General features: G+C 40.0%; 1 protein-coding gene across 2 annotated transcripts; it reads left to right on the plus strand.

Moving 5' to 3' along the window:
- Nucleotides 1-4493: 4493 nt before the first annotated feature.
- Nucleotides 4494-14917, plus strand: LOC120495008 (uncharacterized). 2 transcript variants are annotated; one of them, XM_089117475.1, is made up of 5 exons: nt 4494-5256; nt 9713-9814; nt 9893-9947; nt 10295-10444; nt 12094-14917. In XM_089117475.1, the coding sequence occupies exons 2-5, from the start codon at nt 9728-9730 to the stop codon at nt 12594-12596; spliced, it is 795 nt and encodes a 264-aa protein (XP_088973601.1). In that variant the 5' UTR covers nt 4494-5256; nt 9713-9727; the 3' UTR covers nt 12597-14917. The 2 variants fall into 2 exon arrangements, with proteins under 2 accessions (XP_088973601.1, XP_088973602.1); XM_089117476.1 differs by lacking the exon at nt 4494-5256 and having other exon boundaries at nt 7220-9814.
- Nucleotides 14918-23192: the final 8275 nt, after the last annotated feature.

Consider the following 23192-nt stretch of genomic DNA (forward strand, 5'->3'; position numbering starts at 1 on the left):
TTTGTTTAATAGTAGATCTAGGCTATTGTAGTGAGAACATAATGTCGTCTATAGAAGAGTTTATTAAGGATCCTAATTCGGAGGAGATGTTAAATTCTTTTGTAAAACAACAATTATGGGAACTTGTAGATCATTGTAAAATCAGTGAGGTAGATAAGAAAATACGGAAAAAGGAATTACGTGCGGTTGTGAAGAATTGGTTATGTGAAAATGGTCTTATGAAAAAACGCGACATTGAGGCAAAGGGTTCGTTAGATATTTTTTCCGGATTATCTTTTGAGGAAAGAAAAGAGATTTTGCACATGCAGCAGCTTCATGATCAAGAGTTGCTGAAAGAACCAAAACGTTATGAATTTGAGATTGAAAAAATAAGAAATGAGAATGTGCTCCGACAACGTGAGATTGATTTGGAAAAAATAAAATTAGACGCTGAGAAGTCCGCACGAGATCATGAGCTGCAGGTGGAGCGATTGAGATTAGGAAGGTCCGATGTAGGGGAGAGAGGTTTGGGTTTACCTGGAGGGTTTGACTTGGCCAGTAATCTAAGGTTGCTTCCCAAATTTAATGAATATGACCCTGATGTTTTTTTTTTCCTTGTTCGAAACTATGTCCGAAGAGAGGAATTGGCCGAGGTCTATCCGAATTGTCATGCTTCAAACGGTGATCACAGGCAAGGCTCAGGAGGCATATGCATCGCTCACAATGGAGGACCGTAAGGATTATGACAAGGTAAAAGTAGCTATTTTGAAGGCCTACGAATTGGTTCCTGAAGCCTATCGCCAGCGATTCCGAAGCTGGAGAAAGGGTGATCGTCAAACTCACTCTGAGTTCTCAGCTCATTTTGATCGCTGGTTTGCTGCCCCTGCTGTTGATAATTTTGAAAAGCTGCGTGATCTGGTCATTTTAGAACAATTTAAAAATATTGTGTCCGATGATATTGCTACATACATAAATGAGAAGAAGCCTAAAGACGCGATAGAGGCGACGGTTTTGGCAGATGACTATGTATTAACGCATAGGAAGTTATACAGAGAAGACCGATCAGTTCAACAGAGTGGTAACTTCAATGAGAGTAGAGTTGGGTTTAAGAAATTTGAACAATCGTACCCTTCAAAATCAGAGAACACTGGTCGGATGAGATCTGATAGAGACTTAGTGTGTCATTACTGTTTCAATCCAGGACATTGGAAAAATAAGTGCCCAGTATTAGCTGCTAAGGGGAAGTCTGGGAAAAAGAAATCATTAGTTAATCCTGTGTTAGTGGCTGATGTTACTGAAACTACCAATGACTCTGAGCACGGTACTTTCATAGAGGTGGCTGAGGAAGTATGTGACTCCAAATTAGTAGCCATGAAACACTTTGTACCATTTATTACGGAAGGTTGTGTGTCTTTGCCAAACTCTGAGAGTAAAATACCAGTGAAAATTTTGAGAGATACAGGCTCATCAGAATCTTTTATTCTTGAATCTGTTCTACCCTTTTCTGAGGTATCAAGTGAAAAGAGAACTGTTCTGATTAGAGGAATTGGATTAAACATTCTTTCTGTTCCTCTGCATAGAGTACACTTGACATCCGATCTCATTTGTGAAGTATCATCTTTAGGAGTTCGTTCGTCTTTGCCAGTGGATGGGGTTGCTGTCATCTTGGGTAACAATTTGGCTGGAGGTAGAGTCTGGCGGGAGGTTATTCCACCTCCTGAGGTAGTGCCTATTCCAGTCACTGAGAACACCGACAGTTTGCATCAAAATTTTCCTGAAGTATTCACAGCTTGTGTCATGACTCGCGCAAGGAGTCGTGAGATGTCACTTGAGAAACAAGGAGTGTCAAAATATGTTGTTCCTGGGTTATCCACCCTTTCGCCTATTTCTCATAGGGAGTTGGTGGATGCGCAGCGGGAGGACCCGGAGTTACAGAAGTTGTTTGATGCTGTGATTTTGCCTGAAGAGGTAAGAAGTGTTAGTGGGTATTTTGTCCAAGATGAGGTTCTTCTAAGGAAGTATTTTCCCTGTAAGAATGTTTTACTAGAGGAGTGTATAATTCAAGTGGTGGTGCCTAAACGATTTCGAGATGTGGTATTACAGAATGCACATGGTGAAATTGCTGGACATTTAGGAGTAAAGAAGACCTATGACCGAATTCTGCGACAATTTTATTGGCCTCGTGTGAACAAGGATATTGCGTCTTTCATTAGAACATGCCACACTTGCCAGGTAACTGGGAAGCCAAACCAGTTGTTGAAACCAGTACCTTTGAATCCCATAGAAGTTACAAGTAAACCGTTTGAGCACTTAATAATTGATTGTGTCGGACCACTGCCTCCATCTAAATCAGGGAATTCATATCTGCTGACAGTGATGTGTCAGGCGACTCGGTATCCAGCAGCTTATGCTATCCGAAAAATTACCACAAAGGCAGTTGTTAAGGCTTTGACCCAATTCATATCGATTTTTGGGATACCTAAGATTATTCAAAGTGACAACGGTACTAATTTTACATCTCGTCTGTTTGCTGAGGTTCTGAAGGTACTTAAAGTGAAACATAATCAGTCAAGCGTGTATCATCCTCAAAGTCAGGGTGCGATTGAACGGTTCCACCAGACTTTGAAGTCACTTTTGCGTGCTTATTGTGTGGAGCTAAGCCGTGACTGGGAGGAGGGTTTACCCTGGCTATTACTTGCTGCTAGGGAAGTACAGCAAAAGAGTTTGGGATTTAGCCCGAATGATTTAGTTTTCGGTCATCGTGTACGTGCCTCTTTCTGTTTTGTGTGAGGGATTAGGTGGGGAGGAGACTCCGCAAAAGTTGGTAGAGTATGTAAATGGTTTTCATAGACGTTTGTTTTTGGCCGGACTGAGTGCACAGAAAAATCTTGTTTTGGCACAAGAGAAGATGAAGAGTCACTTTGATAAGCGTGCTGAAGGTCGTGTCTTTACGCCTGGCGATCAGGTGTTAATTTTGTTACCATCTTCTGGGTCTCCTTTTTGTGCTAAGTTTACTGGACCATATACTGTTATTCGGAAACTATCTGATGAAAACTATCAAATTGCAACTCCAGAAAATCTAAGCAGTGTTTCCATGTAAATTTGCTTAAAGCTTATCGTTCTCGAAATTCTGAAGTCCAGTCAACTCAATCAGTTGCTCCAGTTGTTACTGCTTCTTTTGACTCTTGTCAACCTTTTGTTGAGGGAGAAGTTATGGTTGAGGATACAGTTGTTCCTGAAGATTGTGTTTTGTTACCTCGACTAAAGAATTCAGAGACACTTCAGAATTTAGGTGCTCTGTTTTCACATTTGACAGAGGCTCAAAATAAAGATCTAACACAGTTGTTGGGGGAGTTTACAGGTTTGTTTTCAGATATACCCAGTCGTACTCATCTGATACAACATGATGTTGATGTGGGAGAGGTGCAACCGATTCATCAGCGTTTTTATAGGGCTCCCATCAGTAAGAGAGAAGCATTGGAATCTGAGGTTCGATATATGCTTGAGAACGGAATAGCTGTTCCGTCGTGCTCAAGTTGGGCTTCACCTTGCTTGTTAGTACGGAAAGCAGATTCAACTTATAGATTTTGTATTGACTATCGCAAGTTGAATGCCATTACTAAGCCTGATGTTTTTCCACTTCCTCGAATGGAGGATTGTGTAGATCAGGTGGGTACAGCTAATTTTGTGAGCAAGTTAGATCTTCTTAAGGGGTATTGGCAAGTGCCGTTAACTCCTAGAGCTAAGGAGGTAACTTCTTTTATTACATCATCTGGATTATACTCGTACTCCGTTATGAGTTTCGGCTTACGAAATGCACCTGCCACCTTCCAGAGATTAATGAACCGAATGGTTGCTGGGTTGGAAGGGTGTGCGGTGTATTTAGATGATGTTATTGTTTTCAGTGAGACTTGGGAGGAACATTTGGTCCGTTTGCGAGCTCTGTTAACTCGGTTGATTGAGGCATGTCTAACAGTTAACTTGGCTAAGTGTGAGTTTGCCAAGGCGACTGTAAGATATTTGGGGAAAGAGGTAGGCCAAGGTAAGGTGCGTCCACTTCAGGCCAAAGTTCTTGCCATTCAGCAGTTTCCTTCTCCGTCTACCAAGAAAGAACTCATGCGTTTTTTGGGGATGGTCGGTTATTACAGGGGTTTCTGTCCAAACTTTTCAACTGTGGTTTCTCCGCTGACTGACTTGCTTAAAAACTCAGTAAAGTTTGACTGGAGTGAAAATTGCCAGAGAGCTTTTGAAAACATTAAATTGTTATTGACTTCTGCTCCTGTTCTAGCTGCCCCAAGGCTGGATATGCCATTTAAGTTACAGGTGGATGCCAGCCAGGTTGGTGCTGGAGCTGTCTTATTACAGACCGGGGAGGATGGGTTGGACTATCCCGTGAGTTTCTTTTCTCGAAAGTTTAACACCTATCAGAAAAATTACTCTGTAATCGAGCTTTATCTTTAATTTGGGCACTTCAGTTTTTTGATGTGTATGTGGGGGGAGGAATGCCGGTGGAGGTGTTTTCTGATCATAATCCGTTAACATTCTTGCATTCTTTACAGTCGCAGAGTCAGCGCTTAATGCGTTGGATACTTTTTTTACAACCCTACAATTTGGTTGTTAGACATATTAAAGGATCAGATAACGTAGTGGCAGATGTGTTATTTCGTGTTCCTGATCTGATCAATTAAGTGCAATGGTGATATGGTTGTTTCTGTTTTTCTGTGCTCTCTTGTCGTCTTAATTTGCTTTCAGGATCCAGATTGCTGATGGCAAAGTGGGGCTGAAGGGTGAATGGAAATAATTGTGGTAATCATGGTTGTACTGTGATCAGAGGTGGTATAACAATGTGCCTAGAAATATGATTAATACATTTATGGTGTTGGGTTTGTTGTTGTTTTTTTGTTTTGTTTGTTTTTTTTTATCCGATTTGTGACGGATCTCTTTTAAAGGGGGGTGTGTGACGGTTTCAGTGAGTAACTCGTCATTTCTGAGTTACAGGTGATTTGGCTGAAGGGCGTGGTTATACACCTGAAGGTCATCATGCTGCTCAATAAAAGACTGGGACTGAGATGAGAGCAAGAGAAGAGTCGATTGAACTTGTGCTCATTTGTTCGCTTGGGGGTACTTTGGGGTTCCTGTCACGAGGATGAGGAGGACTCGTTGAGAGGTTTTGGAGTATGGGAGATCACCACCGTCGCTTGCGCCACTTCATGTGGGATATCTGTTGTCGCTGAACGTTTCATGGACTGAGATGGGCTGGACTGCTGTTGTTAATAAGTACACCTACGCATCTGCTGACACCCTGATTATCATTTACACTGATCATTAACGTTTTTTGTCTTTCATGGATAAACTCATGAATTATGACAGCTTGCGTGTGGTGACTCCCTTACTTTGTTGCGACTCAGAAGAGATCGTAACAGTACTTAAATAATATGATGTTAATAATTATTTTGTTGTTTGACTTAAGATTTTGAAATTGTGGTACATAACAGTGCAGTAGCCGAGTATTAATAAAACAGCTCTATATTATTTCTGATGCCAGTTATTGCCATTATTGTGAAAATGACCGTAGTCTCCCTGTTTCTCCCTGCTGTTCAGTAAACAGAAAATGCATTTTCGGGATATTTGTCACGGGTGACAAAATCGCTCAGTAACGGAACCTTCTTGAGAGTCCTGAGTTTCCTAGGGGAACGTATTGGGTGCAACACTCCACTACGGTTCCGGGTGTGATGGAAACATGCCCGTACTGATTAGCGCTAATGCATTGCAGGTGTGAGAGAGAGAGGAGCGGCGCTCACACAGGCTTCCTGTTTCATAAGCCACAATATAAAAGGAGCATTTAGAGAGTGTTTGCAGCGCGGTTGGTGGGTGTACAGTGTGTCAAGCAGTGGAGATTTCTTTAAGACTGCAAGGGAAGCTCAGCTTCCCCTATAATGTCAAACAAATAATGATCAAATGTGTACTATTGTGTTAACATTTTAATGAGTAAAAATGCGTTAGAACACGGTAATCTCGAAGACGAGTTCGTTCAGAATAAGCAACAAATAGGTCGGCTGACTTGATCTCCTTCTCATGCATACCTGTAGCGCGTCACAGTGCATGCATTTTCCTATGGCATTTCCCCGTTGAAGCTCGGCGTCCATTGACTTCAATGGGGCTGCTTTGAACAGTTTTTTTCAGTGCTGTTAAATTAGACGGTCATTGGATAAATGCTGCGATTATGTCCCGCCCACGGACGCCGGGCGTCTCTGGGTTTAATAGGGAAGTGGGCTGGCCTGGCGTCCGGGCGTCCGCGTGATGATTGGAGGATTGCATCTCCTTTTGATTGACAGTGATTTCACCCAATAAAAAAATCGCTGACGCGGAAGCTAGTTTAAAGACTTCGTGCTCAGTCTCGTCGCGAATTTTGTGTGTATTTTTCTCGAAAGACGAACTACTGTAACATATTTCTTAGTATTTGCAATTTTCATCAGATATTTCACAGTTCAACCTAATTCCCACATTTCTTCCGTCGATGTCAGGTGTCTTGTTGTTACGTGTGCGGGCGTGGTGTTTGAATCACGGCACATCTGTCTAGTTTGGTTTCACTTTTGTGTTGGGATTCGGACATGCATTCTCCGCGTGTTTGTTTTCGGTTGTGAGTGCACAGGATGACCTTATGGTCGTACTCATGCGTAACGTTAGCACTCTGTCTTGTCGTGTTCGCTCTGTTCAGTGTGTTGTGTATTGTGCGGCACATGGTTTGTGTTTACATCGGCCGCGTGATTTCATGTCATGTTTTGTCTTGTGCTGTGTAGCACACAGCTTGTGTTTTAAACTAGCTGTGTGCTTTCATGTTGTCATGTTCTGTGTGAAAACGTGTCTTATGAGTGTTCTCATCGTTCTTCAGGTCTCATTTTGTGTGAGCACAATTGCTTTTTAATTTGTTTTATTGGTCATGTGTTTTTGTCATGTTTGGTATGAGCACATGGCTTGTGCTTGTCATGTGTTTGTTGTGCCATATGTGCTTTCCTGTCATTGTGTCGACTCCCATCTTGTTTCCTGATTATTAGTTATTTTGCCCCACCTGTCCTCCCTCGTTACCTGCCTTTTTTGCTCCCAATTTATTCCCCTTGTTTTTTGTAGTTGTTTGTTTTTATCAATAAAATAAAGCCCATCAACTCTGCATCGAGTCCTCGCTCTTTTCACCATTCCCACACCTGACAGTCGAGTTTAAAAAAAAGAAGAAGAAAAAAGAGCTTCCCCTCTTTGAAAGACCAGCAGCCGCCACTGGTGTCAAGATTCCAAAGGGTTGACTCTGGGCAGTGCTGGATACAGGCTTCCTTGGAAAAATCGTTGGAGTGTGGAGATCGCCCATTCGAGTTTGCTGGGTCAGATTGATCGTTTGTGGGAAGACTGCTGGACCGAGCTAGGGCTGGATCTGTGCTGTGGAAGGAGAGAGGAAAGATAAGTGAATTGTTTTCATCTTATGAACATTTGAACCACTTGAAGAGGATACAGTGAATGTGGATCTGACTGTTGGAGGAGCTATGTGTTTCAGAGTGTGATGAGGAGGAATTAAAAGTGAAAACCCTGTAAACGAGCGCAACGGCCGGAGTGGGGCCTCTGTCCAACCCTATCGTGTGAGTGAATTGCAGTGCTTTTGCCTTATTGATACACATTGATTTATTGCTGTGGAATTGAAGTGAACACAAGTGTGCTGTGTCTTTGTTGAGAAGTGGCCCCCATCCATGCTTACACGTTCGTGGAAGGTTATTATATCTGCCCCCGTCAGAAGCCCAGAGTGATACTGTGAACTGAAGAGAGAGTACTTTGTACTGTGAAGATCCCCACCTGTTCTACTTGCTGTTTGAGCCCAGAAGCATACAGCACCACTGGTAAAGTAACCTTATGACTCACTGTCTCCCTATTGTGAACTGAAGAGAGAGTACTGTGTACTGTGACTATCCTCACCTGTTCTACTTACTGTTTGAGCCCAGAAGTATACAGCAACGCTGATAAAGTAATCGTTTAACCCACTGTTGCCCTACTGTGAACTGAGGAGAGAGTACTTTGTACTGTGAAGATCCACACCTGTTCTACTTGCTGTTTGAGCCCAGAAGCATACAGCACCACTGGTAAAGTAACTTTATGACTCACTGTCCCCCTATTGTGAACTGAAGAGAGAGTACTGTGTACTGTGACTATCCTCACCTGTTCTACTTACTGTTTGAGCCCAGAAGTATACAGCAACGCTGATAAAGTAATCGTTTAACCCACTGTCGCCCTACTGTGAACTGAGGAGAGAGTACTTTGTACTGTGAAGATCCACACCTGTTCTACTTGCTGTTTGAGCCCAGAAGCATACAGCACCACTGGTAAAGTAACCTTATGATTCACTGTCTCCCTATTGTGAACTGAAGAGAGAGTACTGTGTACTGTGAATATCCTCACCTGTTCTACTTACTGTTTGAGCCCAGAAGTATACAGCAACGCTGATAAAGTAATCGTTTAATCCACTGCTTCATTACCGTGCACCCACGAGAGTACCCTGTACTGTGAAGAATCCTTACCTGCCATACTTACCGTCTGAGTCTGGAAGTCTGCAGCACCGCTGGGGGAAAAGTAAGCTTTTAATCCACTGCTTTATTATCGTGCACCAACGAGAGTACTCTGTACTGTGAAGAATCCTTACCCGCCATACTTACTGTCTGAGTCTGGAAGTCTGCAGCACCGCTGGGGGAAAAGTAAGCTTTTAATCCACTGTTTTATTATCGTGCACCAACGAGAGTACTCTGTACTGTGAAGAATCCTTACCTGCCATACTTACTGTCTGAGTCTGGAAGTCTGCAGCACCGCTGGGGGAAAAGTAAGCTTTTAATCCACTGCTTTATTATCGTGCACCAACGAGAGTACTCTGTACTGTGAAGAATCCTTACCCGCCATACTTACTGTCTGAGTCTGGAAGTCTGCAGCACCGCTGGGGGAAAAGTAAGCTTTTAATCCACTGCTTTATTATCGTGCACCAACGAGAGTACTCTGTACTGTGAAGAATCCTTACCCGCCATACTTACTGTCTGAGTCTGGAAGTCTGCAGCACCGCTGGGGAAGAGTAAGCTTCTAATCCACTGCTTCATTACTGTGCACCAACGAGAGTACTTTGTACCGTGAAGAATCCTTACCTGACATACTTTCTCTTGGGTCTGGAAGTCTGCAGCACCGCTGGGGAGAAGTAAGCTTCAACCCCCCTGCTCCATCATCATACATCGACGAGAGTCTCTTGAACTGTGAGAAACCTTTGGCTTAATAAAGATTGTTACTCCTTTGAAATTTATCTCTGTCTCCGGGTCCTCTGTTGTGTGCCTGTGGTGTCGGCTCCTCACGGTGGTGACTCAGTTAGAGGGGGGGTGGTTGGTCACCCGAGCGTTCCTCCCCTCGACCTGTGACATATTCATTTCATCCAATTAGGAGAGAGAATTCATGCAGGATGAAGAATAAATAAGTGAAAGTAGAAGTGATAAAATAAGATATAATATCTATCATAGGGGGAAATCAAAATGGTACAAAGAAATTAACAGAGAAATTTGGAAGTGGAAAATTGACACTTTCTAAGAAATGTATTTCTGTTTACTAAAGAGCTGATTAGATATAAACCTCTGTTACTGAATAAACGCTTCATCAGAATATTGAGTTTTACTTTTACAAAAAGTTCCACTGTATATTCCATCAACTGGAGTCTGTATTTATATAGTATTGGAGTGTCAAAATGACCAGACGAAAACCTGGAAAACGATGGCGAAGGACTGGTAATGAAGAAGACCCAAATAAACGACCAAGACGGGCTGCACAATTGGTGAGTAGCCTGGCATAGTTGTGTTGCAGTAAATTTGCAGCAGATAGGATATTTAATGCCTTATTTTCCTCCCTGCAGTCATCCCTCCCTGCAGCCACTAGTGTTCATGTGGAGACTGATCAGCAATATTTAGGTAACTTATGAAATGTGTTGTTGTGTGTTTCATGTTCAAAAGCCACACCCAGTCCCATGTGCAGAGGAGAGAGAGATCCTGAACAAAATTAGTTCTGATTAAGAATCACAGGTCCTGTAAATAGATAGAATGCAGTCTACAGTTGGTCAAATCAAGCATGGCTAAATAGCTTTCTCTTATTCTTCTCTTCTTCTTTTTTTTTTATCTTTTGAGTTTCTTACAAGAAGGTTTCTCACCAGAATTCTGTTTCAGGTGAGAAATCTGAAAAATGTAATTTAAGCAAAATGAGACTAATATTGATCTAGAAAAAAGGTGTGAACCACTGATGTGTCATCTTGCTGTGTCAGGAGGTAGCAGCAGCGGAACACAGCATGGAGGTGTGCCTCCTGGAGGAACCCAAAACGCTGCACTTCAAGGGGAACACGCCCAACATCCAGGTGTCCATGCAGGATGTACCGCGCTCACTCTCGGACATCAAGTCTCTCACCACCTGCCAGGTACACACACCCTGTCTGTCTGTAATGATGTACAGTATATTTTTTCACTGAGTAGAGGTCTCATTTATAAAGCGTGCGTATGCACAAAAAAGGCCTTGAAACAGGCATTGCGTCCCTGCTCGCAAACTCTGACTCATGCGTACAAATGTTTTGGAGACGGCACAGTTTGGCGACACCGATGGTGAGCTGGAGTTAAATGTCTTTTTGGTCACTTTTAGGCAGAAAATCAAAGAAAATTATACAGCTACAGAAAGATAATAATTTCACTCACCAAGCATATCACTTGAAGCAAATATCCATCCATTCTTAAATGTCCGCGTCAGCGAGCGTGTTGGGCCGTTTAGTGAAACTGACGCATAATATAGCCTGATGTAAAACCGTAAATCTTCATTATGAGTAGTAATCATAAATAGGCTACAGTGCATGTTCACAATAACAGTTTAAATAAATTGATTAAACATTTAGATTGAATATGCCATTCTCATTGGAGTTAAACATTTAAAATAGGCCTACATGAAATCATTACATCGCCAGACAAGTTCATTTGATCTTGGTCTGAAGAGAGAGAAATAATCTGCGAACATAGATTGAAATGCACATAATCTTAGAATAATTTCTTAATGCGTATGTGAACGCCATCAGAGTTTATCACAGGTTCGCATTAAAGTCTGTGTAGAGAGAACGGTGTCGTCTTAGCCGCCCCTAATTTAATAACTAATGAACGTTGCGACGGAAGTGAATTAATCACAACTAAATTTAGCTAGAAAAAGCTAGACATCCATTTGTCTCAGTAAAGCTGCTTTGAAACAGCCTACACTGTTAAAAGCGCTATATAAATGAAGATGACTTGACAAAAAATTAAATATTCAATAAATAGAAATATTTGTTGTGGATGCAATGCTTTTGAACACTTTTCTTCTGGCATGCTGAGCTTTAATGTTAACCATAATTGCTTATCATGATAGCTGAATATTAAATGAATAGACGAATAATTGTCTGAGAAAATAGCTTTGTGCAAATAATGCACAACATGGTCTAAATCTATTTCAATTAAAAATACAATTTAGCCCGTGGAAAAGATTAAGAAAAATAAATGTATTTTACACTATTTCATTTATTTATTTAAATAAAAAGGCAAACTAAATCATTTTTAGTAATGTGACTTGATGCACATCCATATTTCATATTGACTAATGTCTTGTAGGCTACCTACCGGTAAACATGTTAGATGATCACATGGATGAATAATCGTATGCAAATGATATGCAGATGAGGATATGCATAGTAAAACTAGCAATTGTAAGCTCCTTATAGGGCCATTTCGGGGAGGAGACGCATTTGCACACAATCTTCTGCTGACTCTGGCTGACTGGGATTTATAAAGTGAATGTTGCGCAGGTTCTGGCGTACGCACGGTTTTATAAGTCTGAATATTTTTTTTGCGCATGCCATTTTTGGCTTTTGGGTGCACATACACTTTTAGTAAGGATCCTACGTGCAGTTTTATAAATGTGACCCCAGATCCTGCTAAAATATGACACAATAATCTGAGTGTAAGAAAGTGATATACAGGTTGAGACAATATAAGTTTTGTGTTGTGACAAGATGTTTTTTTGCCCCCTAATGATTTTAATTTATTTTATTACCAGCACAAGGTAGCGTGGTAGCACAAGAGAGTATTTCAACTGTTAACTCTATCAAAGACAATGAAGAACCATCTTCCAGATCAGCCTTCAGAGATCCTCCTGATGACGTAACAACTGAACTACATGGCAATGCTGAGTATGATCCATCTCAATTATTTGAGGAAGCTCTCCCTGATGTGGGGGATTGGACGTATGATGATGGACATTTGTTCAATGAGGGATTTGATGAGGGTTTGAGTGAGGACTGTGCAGAAGAGTCAAATTTCAAGGACACAACACACAAACCATTATATAACAATGCATCAATAACTGTTGCAGAAAGCCTTCTGATCATCATGGCTTATGTAAACTGTCATAAAGTAACTGATAAGGCCCTTAGTGATTTGCTTAAAATGCTTAAGTTGGTTTGTCCTGATAGTCTGAATACAGACTGCTTAAACAGTGTACAGAAGTTGAAAGACTTTTTTTTTCTCACATGCCACATCATCTCCTATTGTATTGCATAAATATTGCAGTACTTGTTTTGGGTCATTAGAAGGTGAACAATTACAATGTCTATCTTGTGGGACCAGTGTGTCAGAAGAAAGCTCATCATCCTTCATAGAGGTTCCAATTGATGCTCAAATAAGGTCAATGTTTCTCAAGCCAGGTTTTCAGGAGAAACTTAACTTTAGATTTAGCAGGAAGAAGACAAATCCTAACAACATTGAAGATATATATGATGCAGAAATTTACAAACAGCTTGTAGATGGGGGTGGTCCTCTTAGTGACCCTAAAAACATCTCACTTACTTGGAACACAGATGGGGTACCTATTTTCAAATCGTCCAAGTTTTCAGTGTGGCCTTTTTATTGCATCATCAATGAACTGAGTTTCATGGAACGCACAAAAAGAGAGAATATGGTATTTGCTGGACTTTGGTATGGGGACTCAAAACCATCCATGGTTACATTCCTTAGACCACTAGGTGACACACTGAGTAAACTTGCGGATGATGGAATTCTTGTGCAACCTGCAGAGTTGACATCTGAACCTTTTGTATGTAAAGTGCTCACCATTGCTGGAACATGCGACTTGCCTTCGTCATTAGTTCTTAATTCAGTGCAATACAATGGGAAATTTGGATGTCATAAATGTGAGCAGCCAGGAGAGACTGTAAAGACAGGGGAAAGGGGACATGTTCATGCATTCCCATACCAACATGGAGATCCAAAAGGCCCACTGCGCACAAATGAAAAGTTTGCTCTTGATATGAAAATCTCAAGTGAGACCAAAACCCCCGTTAAAGGGGTGAAGGGTCCCTGTTGGCTTAGCAAACTTAAATGTTATAACCTTATCAAAGGCACTGCCATAGATTACATGCACTCAGTCCTTCTTGGAGTAATGCGCCTTCTGATGGTTCTGTGGTTTTCTCCAGAGTTTTCTCGTCAGCCCTTCAGCATGGCAAAAAATGCAAAGGAAATTGACAGGCGATTTCAGGATATCTCTCCTCCATCCTCCACTCGATATCCTCGATCAGTGACATCTCACAGAATGTTTTTTAAAGCATCAGAATATCGGGATATTTTGATATTCTATGGACCTGTTGTTTTCCGTGGAATTCTCGCAACACTGTACTACCAGCACTTCCTTCTACTAAGTGAAGCCATTTTCATTTTGTTGATGGAATCCATATCAGTTGAACAGATTGATCATGCAGAGAAACTACTGTGGAACTTTTGTTCCCAAATGGCTAATCTATATGGTGAGCGGTACGAGACTGCAAATGTACACTTTCTTGTGCACCTAGCAGACAGTGTGAAGGCCCTTGGTCCATTATGGACTCATTCGTGTTTCCATTTTGAGGACAAGAATGGCTATTTGTTAAGGCTCATACATGACACTCAAAATATACCTATGCAGATGGTCCATGCAGTCAAACTTGTGCAGTCTATTCCTGTTATTTCACAAACCATAAAACCAGGGAATGCCATAGATGAATTTTACACACGGATGACTAAAGATGATAGTTTCTGTCAGGAAAACAATGATTTGTCTAGGACCAAACTATATGGAGCATCTAGTGAACTTCAACTGGACACAGTTCAACTCTCTACATTGGAAAGACATACTGGTCATTGCATCAGATCTAAAACAGTAAGGATCTTTCACAGGGCACAAGTTAAGAGAAATTATCTCACATCAAAACACTATGGAAAAAGGCAATAGAAGAAACAATTTTACAGTCGTTTTTTTCTAGTGATGGACAAAGAAAGTATGGACAGATTGAGTTCTTCTTTACCTCAGAACATTCAGATGCCAAATGGGCCCTTGTTCATGAATTCAAAGATGCTGGTTTTTCTTTGCTGCATGATAGTGTAACAAATGGTACATGCAGTCATGTTGTCCCCCTATTGGAAACCTCTGTTAATACAGTCGTTTCCTTGGATCATACATTGGGTAAAGTTGTTTTCTTTGACTTGACATCTATGCCTGGCATTGTTTTTGCAGCTAATTTCCCCAACACACTTGAAAAGTTTTAACCCCTTAATGTTGGGTTTATACTGGATGCAACAGTGGGTCATGGTCAGAGTGTGTGGTGGCAAGATGAACTGCCTCTATTGTATTATCAGGGTGCTTGAATGAATTGAATTAAAACAGCATGTGCTCTATTATGTGTTACACACTCTTTTACTGCTCTATACAATAAAGCTTCGCTGTGAATTCTGTCAGCACAATGTCAACATTTAGAAAGTTCACAAAGGTGTCTTTTGAGCATATTATGGCTTATGTTTTGATGGGTTACGTTTTGGAACTCAAAATTGTAATTAATGAATTGCTTGTGTCAGAAATCAACACATTTTGTACATTGAACATTAGTAAACCATCTCAAATTATTTGCCTGAATTGACTTCTTTTCTTAAATTTTGCGCTGAGATAAACTGAGATATGATTGAGCTATAATATTAAATAATGTCTCATACTGAGACTAATTTGAGAGCTTGCATTACTCTATTTTTTCTTTTTGCTGAAAGAGACAACGTTAAGAGAATCCCGAGAACTCAAATAGTGAGCAGTACGAGACATATTTCTCACTGAGATATAACTGAGATCAAATTGAGACATATTTGATAGCGCCACAGTATGTCTCATTTTTCTCTTAGTTGAGATCTGGAAAAGAGACAGCTGTGAGAGAATTTAGAGAACTTGCACTGTGCTCAATGTGAGACTTAATTCTCAGGAGAGACATTTGAGAAGAATGAGAAAACCACTTTGGTCTCAATTAGTGCTCATTTATATCTAGGAGATGTAAATGTGACATAAAGGAGATCTCATCTTAAATTTTGCTTTGCTATTCCGACTTTAAAACAAGAGGCAGCAGTGTTGGGCCACAATCTGTAAGTAGGCTAAGACTTCATCATTTTAAATGTATTTGCATGTAATTCCAGACGTAACGTTAGCCTTGTGTTTTATTTTATTTTTTTCAAATGCCAGCGCTGGCTTTTTAGCCACTACTAGTTAGCCTATGCTATTTTGTGTCCACGACAAACTCATAGAAACATTATGGATCTTAATTTTCTATAAGTACTAATGTTTTAAACGTATTTTTCATGTATATATGCTTTATGACGTTATTTTCGATTTGATCAAGAACGTAAACATGCCAACGCTGTTTGAGAATGACATTAGTAGCCAGTCAGTTGCTATTGTTGCCAGTCAGATGCTATTGTGTAAAACAAACGTGTATAAAGTTAAAAAAAATGTAGCAAATTATCATTCAGAAAGGTTTAGTAAGAGCCGTGTGTGGTGAGGTTCTGCTTGATTCTCTTCAACGCTGCTTTCTCGGCCTGATTCTGCCTCAAACAGATACTGCAGTATCGACACCATTATTTACATGATTAGACCGGTAATGGTAATGGGTGTCAACCTTCCGGACAACGTTTGCGACAGTTTAGCCAATCACAACACACCGGCCCAAACTAACCAATCTACGACTACGTGTTTCTGAGGGAGTGTTTCCATAGAATCAGGAAGTCAACCGTTCGTTCAGGGGACAGAGGAGAGCGCGGCTGACAATAAAGCTGAAGTTTATGAAAAATAAGACTTTTAAAAAAATAAAAACCACGAATACATGTTATATTGCACCCCATAAATACAATTATGCAAAGAAAAAAAGCAGTCAACCCCCCCTTTAAATGTCCCCAACTAAGAAGCCAAAAGCAAGGAACCAAAACTCCATCAGGTGTTTGGATGGAGAAAAAAACCTTGGGAGAACCCAGGCTCAGTTGGGGCCAGTTCTCCTCTGGCCAACAGACATATTGTTTTAAAGCAGCTTTACAAAAAGTGCATTTCAGAAAAGTACATGGAAAAAATACATTTAGTTAAACATTTAATTTTAAGGGCATAACATATCGTCGGCGCTTAGTCGTCTCTTCACAGGCGCTTAGTCGTCTCTTCACAGGCGCTGAGTCGTCTCTTCACAGGCGTTGGGGCATCTGAAGTCTCCGTGAGAGGCTGGATACAAAACTGGGGCTAACGAACGCAATTTTTCATTTATCATCCCGAGATAACAGCAGAAAGGCAGATGGAAAATAATTAGCATAGCTGATGTTCATAATGATTTCCATTACACAAGAGTAGATGTTAAAAAACCACAATCTCACAAACTCTCCGCAACCCAACTATACACGCCGACCGGTTTGACTAAGGCTGTCAAGCCCCACTGTCGCGGAAATGCATTTCAGTGGCAACGGTTCCGTATGGCATACCACCTACCGCAAAAACACAATATCAGCCCAACCACCCGTCATCCACACAATACACACAGGAAAGTAATGACTGTAAATACTATGCAACCTATACAAATAACCTACAGACGTTTCAAGTTTAATAGTATTAATGCATTTGATCTGATTCAACAGAGGAATAAAAGTTTAAGCATTATATGAATGCTTGACTAAAGAGATGCATCTTTAATCTAGTTTTAAACTGTGACAGTGAGTCAGAGCCTCGGACCGTATCGGAAAGGCTATTCCAGAGTTTTGGAGCTAAATGCAAGAACGCCCTCCCTCCTTTACTGGACTTCGATATCCTAGGAATGACCAGAAGCCTCGAATTTAGTGATCTTAAAGAACGCGGTGGATTGTAGGGCGAAAAAAGGTCCATTAAATACACAGGAGTTAAACCATTTAGGGCTTTATAGGTCAATAGTAGTACTTTGTAATTGATACGGAACTTAATAGGTAACCAGTGTAGAGATGATAAAATTGGTGTTATATGATCATATTTTCTTGACCTAGTAAGAACTCTAGCAGCTGCATTTTGTACTAACTGTAGCTTGTTTATTGAGGATGCAGGATAACCGGCTAATAAAGCATTACAGTAATCTAGTCTCGAGGTCATGAATGCTTGAACTAACTTTTCTGCATCAGAAACAGATAGCATGTTACGTAGCTTTCTAAGGTGGAAAAAGGTTGTTTTTGTAACATATGAAATATGATTTTCGAAAGACAAGTTGCGGTCTAGTATAACACCCAGGTCTTTTACTGTAGTGGATAAAGTAACAGGAAATCCGTCTATATTAAAGTTGTAATGATGTGAATATTTTCTAGAAATAAAAATTCCAGTTACAGCATATTCATTTTTCATCGATTCTTGCACCAAATAACACAACAAGATGACATTTAATAATAATAAAAGTAATTTAAGCTCCAGCTAGTGCCGTGACGTAACTATGACGTCGGCGCAAAAGGGGTCTATAGAGTTAATTTCAACACTTTAAAAGTGTTTATTTGGGAAGCACCCACAAAGTGTTAATTCAACACTTTCCAAAGTGTTGCCTCTCTCAACACCGACAGTGTTACAATACGAACACTAAGAGAGTGGAATATTAACACCAATGCAAATAACAACACTGCCAGTGTTTACTTCTTCAACATTATAGTAGTCAAATATTACACCATCCTGGTGTTGATAGAACACATTTTTACAAATAATATTATAATATAAATATATAATATATATATATATAATATAATAATATTTGTCAGTTTATTTTACAGTTCTACTTACCCCTGATAGAAAGTGTATCCCCGGTCGCGGGAGCGCGCTCGCATTCAGCAGGAGGTGCGTCATTGCTGTTTTTTTTTAATCGACGAGGTTTAGCAAAGACAGATATCACGTGGCCCATCACAAACAAATTATTTTATTCTTCTGTGGGCAAACGATCGAGCTTCATGCACGGAATGGAAAAATTCTCACGAGAATGTCTAAAGTTACTGAAAAACTAAGACGACCATATCGTTCAAACAGCCTGTGGATATAAAATTGTTCTAACAGAAGTGAATATGAACACATTTCTTTTTTCCTGACAAAAGTTATAGTGGGATACAGATTTTTTCAGACCGTATTTTCGACCTGCCAAAATATGTATCCCCCCCTAAAATCTACTGATGATGGCCTATCATTAAGTGTTTTATTTTGTGAATACTGTACATCATGTCTAATAACAGAAGTGAATATGAACACATTTCTTTTTTCCTGACAAAAGTTACAGTTGGGATACAGATTTTTTCAGACCGTATTTTCGACCTGCCAAAATATGTATCCCCCTCCTAAAATCTACAGATGATGGCCTATCATTAAGTGTTTTATTTTGTGAATACTGTACATAATAACAGCAGTGAATATGGACACATTTCTTGTTTCCTGACAAAAGTTTACTATAACTTAATGATAGGCCATCATCTGTAGATTTTAGGGGGGGGGGGGGGGGGGATACATATTTTGGCAGGTCGAAAATACGGTCTGAAAAAATCTGTATCCCACTATAACTTTTGTGAGGAAAAAAGAAATGTGTTCATATTCACTTCTGTTATTAGACATGATGTACAGTATTCACAAAATAAAACACTTATTAATAGGCCATCATCTGTAGATTTTAGGGGGGGATACATATTTTGGCAGGTCGAAAATACGGTCTGAAAAAATCTGTATCCCACTGTAACTTTTGTCAGGAAACAAGAAATGTGTTCATATTCACTGCTGTTATTAGACATGATGTACAGTATTCACAAAATAAAACACTTAATGATAGGCCATCATCTGTAGATTTTAGGGGGGGGGGATACATATTTTGGCAGATCGAAAATATGGTCTGAAAAAATCTGTATCCCACTGTAACTTTTGTCAGGAAACAAGAAATGTGTTCATATTCACTGCTGTTATTAGACATGATGTACAGTATTCACAAAATAAAACACTTAATGATAGGCCATCATCTGTAGATTTTAGGGGGGGATACATATTTTGGCAGGTCGAAAATACGGACTGAAAAAATCTGTATCCCACTGTAACTTTTGTCAGGAAAAAAGAAATGTGTCCATATTCACTTCTGTTATTAGACATGATGTACAGTATTGACAAAATAAAACACTTAATGATAGGCCATCATTTGTAGATTTTAGGGGGGGGATACATATTTTGGCAGATCGAAAATACGGTCTGAAAAAATCTGTATCCCACTGTAACTTTTGTGAGGAAAAAAGAAATGTGTTCATATTCACTTCTGTTATTAGACATGATGTACAGTATTCACAAAATAAAACACTTAATGATAGGCCATCATCAGTAGATTTTAGGGGGGGATACATATTTTGGCAGGTCGAAAATACGGACTGAAAAAATCTGTATCCCACTATAACTTTTGTCAGGAAAAAAGAAATGTGTCCATATTCACTTCTGTTATTAGACATGATGTACAGTATTCACAAAATAAAACACTTAATGATAGGCCATCATCAGTAGATTTTAGGGGGGGATACATATTTTGGCAGGTCGAAAATACGGACTGAAAAAATCTGTATCCCACTGTAACTTTTGTGAGGAAAAAAGAAATGTGTTCATATTCACTTCTGTTATTAGACATGATGTACAGTATTCACAAAATAAAACACTTAATGATAGGCCATCATCTGTAGATTTTAGGGGGGGGGGGGGGGATACATATTTTGGCAGGTCGAAAATACGGACTGAAAAAATCTGTATCCACTATAACTTTTGTCAGGAAAAAAGAAATGTGTCCATATTCACTTCTGTTATTAGACATGATGTACAGTATTCACAAAATTAAAAACACTTAATGATAGGCCATCATCTGTAGATTTTAGGGGGGGGGGGATAGATATTTTGGCAGGTCGAAAATACGGTCTGAAAAAATCTGTATCCCACTATAACTTTTGTCAGGAAAAAAGAAATGTGTTCATATTCACTTCTGTTAGAACAATTTTATATCCACAGGCTGTTTGAACGATATGGTCGTCTTAGTTTTTCAGTAACTTTAGACATTCTCGTGAGAATTTTTCCATTCCGTGCATGAAGCTCGATCGTTTGCCCACAGAAGAATAAAATAATTTGTTTGTGATGGGCCACGTGATATCTGTCTTTGCTAAACCTCGTCGATTAAAAAAAAACAACAACAGTAAAACGATAACTTAAACAATTCACTTGTTATAGTTTAATTCACCTTGGACAAAGCAATGACGCACCTCCTGCTGAATGCGAGCGCGCTCCCGCGACCGGGGATACGCTTTCTATCAGGGGTAAGTACCTTGGCACGACACCTGCGCCTCAGTTGCCCTCCATGGGGATCCAGTATTTTCAACAATTGCCTGATTGTCTCTTGTGTCACCACGTAGCCAGCCTGAATGCATTTCAGATGCATCATCTTGTATCCGTGAAGCATACCATATCGGTTCAGCTGATCCTGGAGAAACACAGCAATGTCCAGCAGATCCGAATGTTCTTTTCGTCTGAACAGGCGCAAAGTCTTGAGGTGTCTGCGCAAAGTTGACGTACTAATAACAATGCCAGACAGCAGTATCTCCCAATGCCTCAAACCCAAAGTAAAATAAAATCGGATTAAACTAGAAAGGTGCGTAGTCGAAGGCATGTTTCCTCCATGCAATCCTAAAATAGAGATCCTGGCAGGATTTTGAAGGAGTTCATTAATTCAGAAAAACAGAGCAAAAACTTTTTTTCCGTGAAAAATTAACTCGTTAATTCAGAAAAACAGAGCAAAAACTTTTTTTTTCTCATGAAATATTAACTCGTTAATTCAGAAAAACAGAGCAAAAACTTTTTTTCTCGTGAAAAATTAACTCGTTAATTCAGAAAAACAGAGCAAAAACTTTTTTTTCTCATGAAAAATTAACTCGTTAATTCAGAAAAACAGAGCAAAACTTTTTTTCTCATGAAAAATTAACTCGTTAATTCAGAAAAACAGAGCAATTATTTTTTTCTCATGAAAAATTAACTCGTTAATTCAGAAAAACAGAGCAGATTTTTTTTCTTCAAGTGAATGCAATACGCCTCCGTATGTCCCTGCTTGACAACAACTGATAAACATAATCGGTTTTAATGAGGGGAAAAAATAACTGTGCGAGTATGGATTAGGACTCAGAAACTATGGGCTATGTGCACCACTGTAGTTTCGAACTTCCGCTTTTGTCAGAAGTCGGCGTATCAGTTTCCGGTCTACGACTGGTCATCCGTATCCACTAATAAACAAACAAGATGAGTGCTGCTGTTGTGCGAAAAAAAAAAGAGTTCTTAAACACATCTAAGTTTCTAAGAACTGTAGGTGGATCACCATGTAAACAGGTTAGGGCTTTCACTTTTCACTGATGTGGTATATAACAGCAGCACAGCGATCGTTTCCACACCGAATCTATTTCTGCTGTGCTGCAAACGCTGGTGGTCAAAATGATAAAGATTGACCTGAAAATGTTAGTAGTTTCACCATAAATGCGTTTAATTAAATAACATGTAGTAATCTCACCATAAATGCACATTTAATCAAGGAAAACTACAATTTACTTCAACCAGGCGACAGAATGAACTCGTCTCGATCGTGGAGGTGGAAAAATAAGTTTTGTGACACGCAAGATCTATTGTTTTAAAATTAAAATGCAAAAGAAAAGGCAAGTCGGCTGCTTTTGTCAATTTCAAGTTTTAATTTAAATTATTTGCGATTTTAATATAGGAAATATTTGACCACTTGCTTGAGCAACTTGTAATGCATGGAGTAGCTAATAGCCCTAACTTACATTGTTTAGATTGTGTTTAAACGTGCATACAAAGAATCGCAATGCTGACACATCTTTTTGTTTTTAAAAATAAGTTGCAGCTTAACTTCTGGATTTTAAATAAAAACATTAAGTATGTGTACTTTGTTGTACAGCCGCGGATCAGTTATTCACTGACTGTGCAAACGCATCATAATATGTGAACGCACTAACAGCACGCTCCTGCACCGCAACACACACTGCAAACGGGTGTGAAACGGACGTTAGATCCACTACAGTTCTTAGAAACTTAGATGTGTTTAAGAACTCTTTTTTTCGTACAACAGCAGCACTCATCTTGTTTGTTTATTAGTGGATGCGGATGGCCAGTCGTAGACCGTAAACTGATACGCCGACTTCTGACAAAAGCGGAAGTTCGAAACTACAGTTGTGCACATAGCCTAAACTCTTGTACGTTAGTCTAATGTTCTACCACTAGACCATTACATTACTATTACAGCACATACAGGCGAATTTGGGGGAATGCAAGGTCTCGAGGTGCATTTTTGTTGAACTTATTTTAACTTGAGTGCCGCGTTTTGAGAATTGAGCACACTACAGTTGCGTGCGCGTTCACAGCAGAAAAAAAAAGTTATTTAAAGTCACGTCATATTAAATTTCAATGTCGTGAAACAGCTGTCGCCAGGGGGTGTCGCCAGCACCCTCAGCATCCCTAGTTCCCACGGCCATGCACAGAGTGCAAAACAGAGCATCGCCATTTGGGCTCAATGGCGGGTACAGTTAGAGACATGCAAGATCTGAGGACTGTTTTATCTCTGAAAAAGCTTGGACAAAGAAGAAGCCCTGACACCGAGGCGATCAGGCTTCTAAGAGTGGTCCCCTCTGGGGTAGGGACGGTTTTAAGAAATCGTTTCTCCTCTGTGCCCTCTCTGGTGCGACTCTCTGAGGAGGGTCGCAGCGCTGCCAGTTCGGTTTCCCTGCCGGTTCGCCGTTTCAGGGCACCAAGGTGTCAGTGTCCCAAAACAGTGCCAAGGTGCC

Source organism: Pimephales promelas, chromosome 12, assembly GCF_988280905.1.
Source record: "Pimephales promelas chromosome 12, fPimPro1.hap1.1, whole genome shotgun sequence".
In the NCBI taxonomy this organism is placed as follows: Eukaryota; Metazoa; Chordata; class Actinopteri; order Cypriniformes; family Leuciscidae; genus Pimephales; species Pimephales promelas.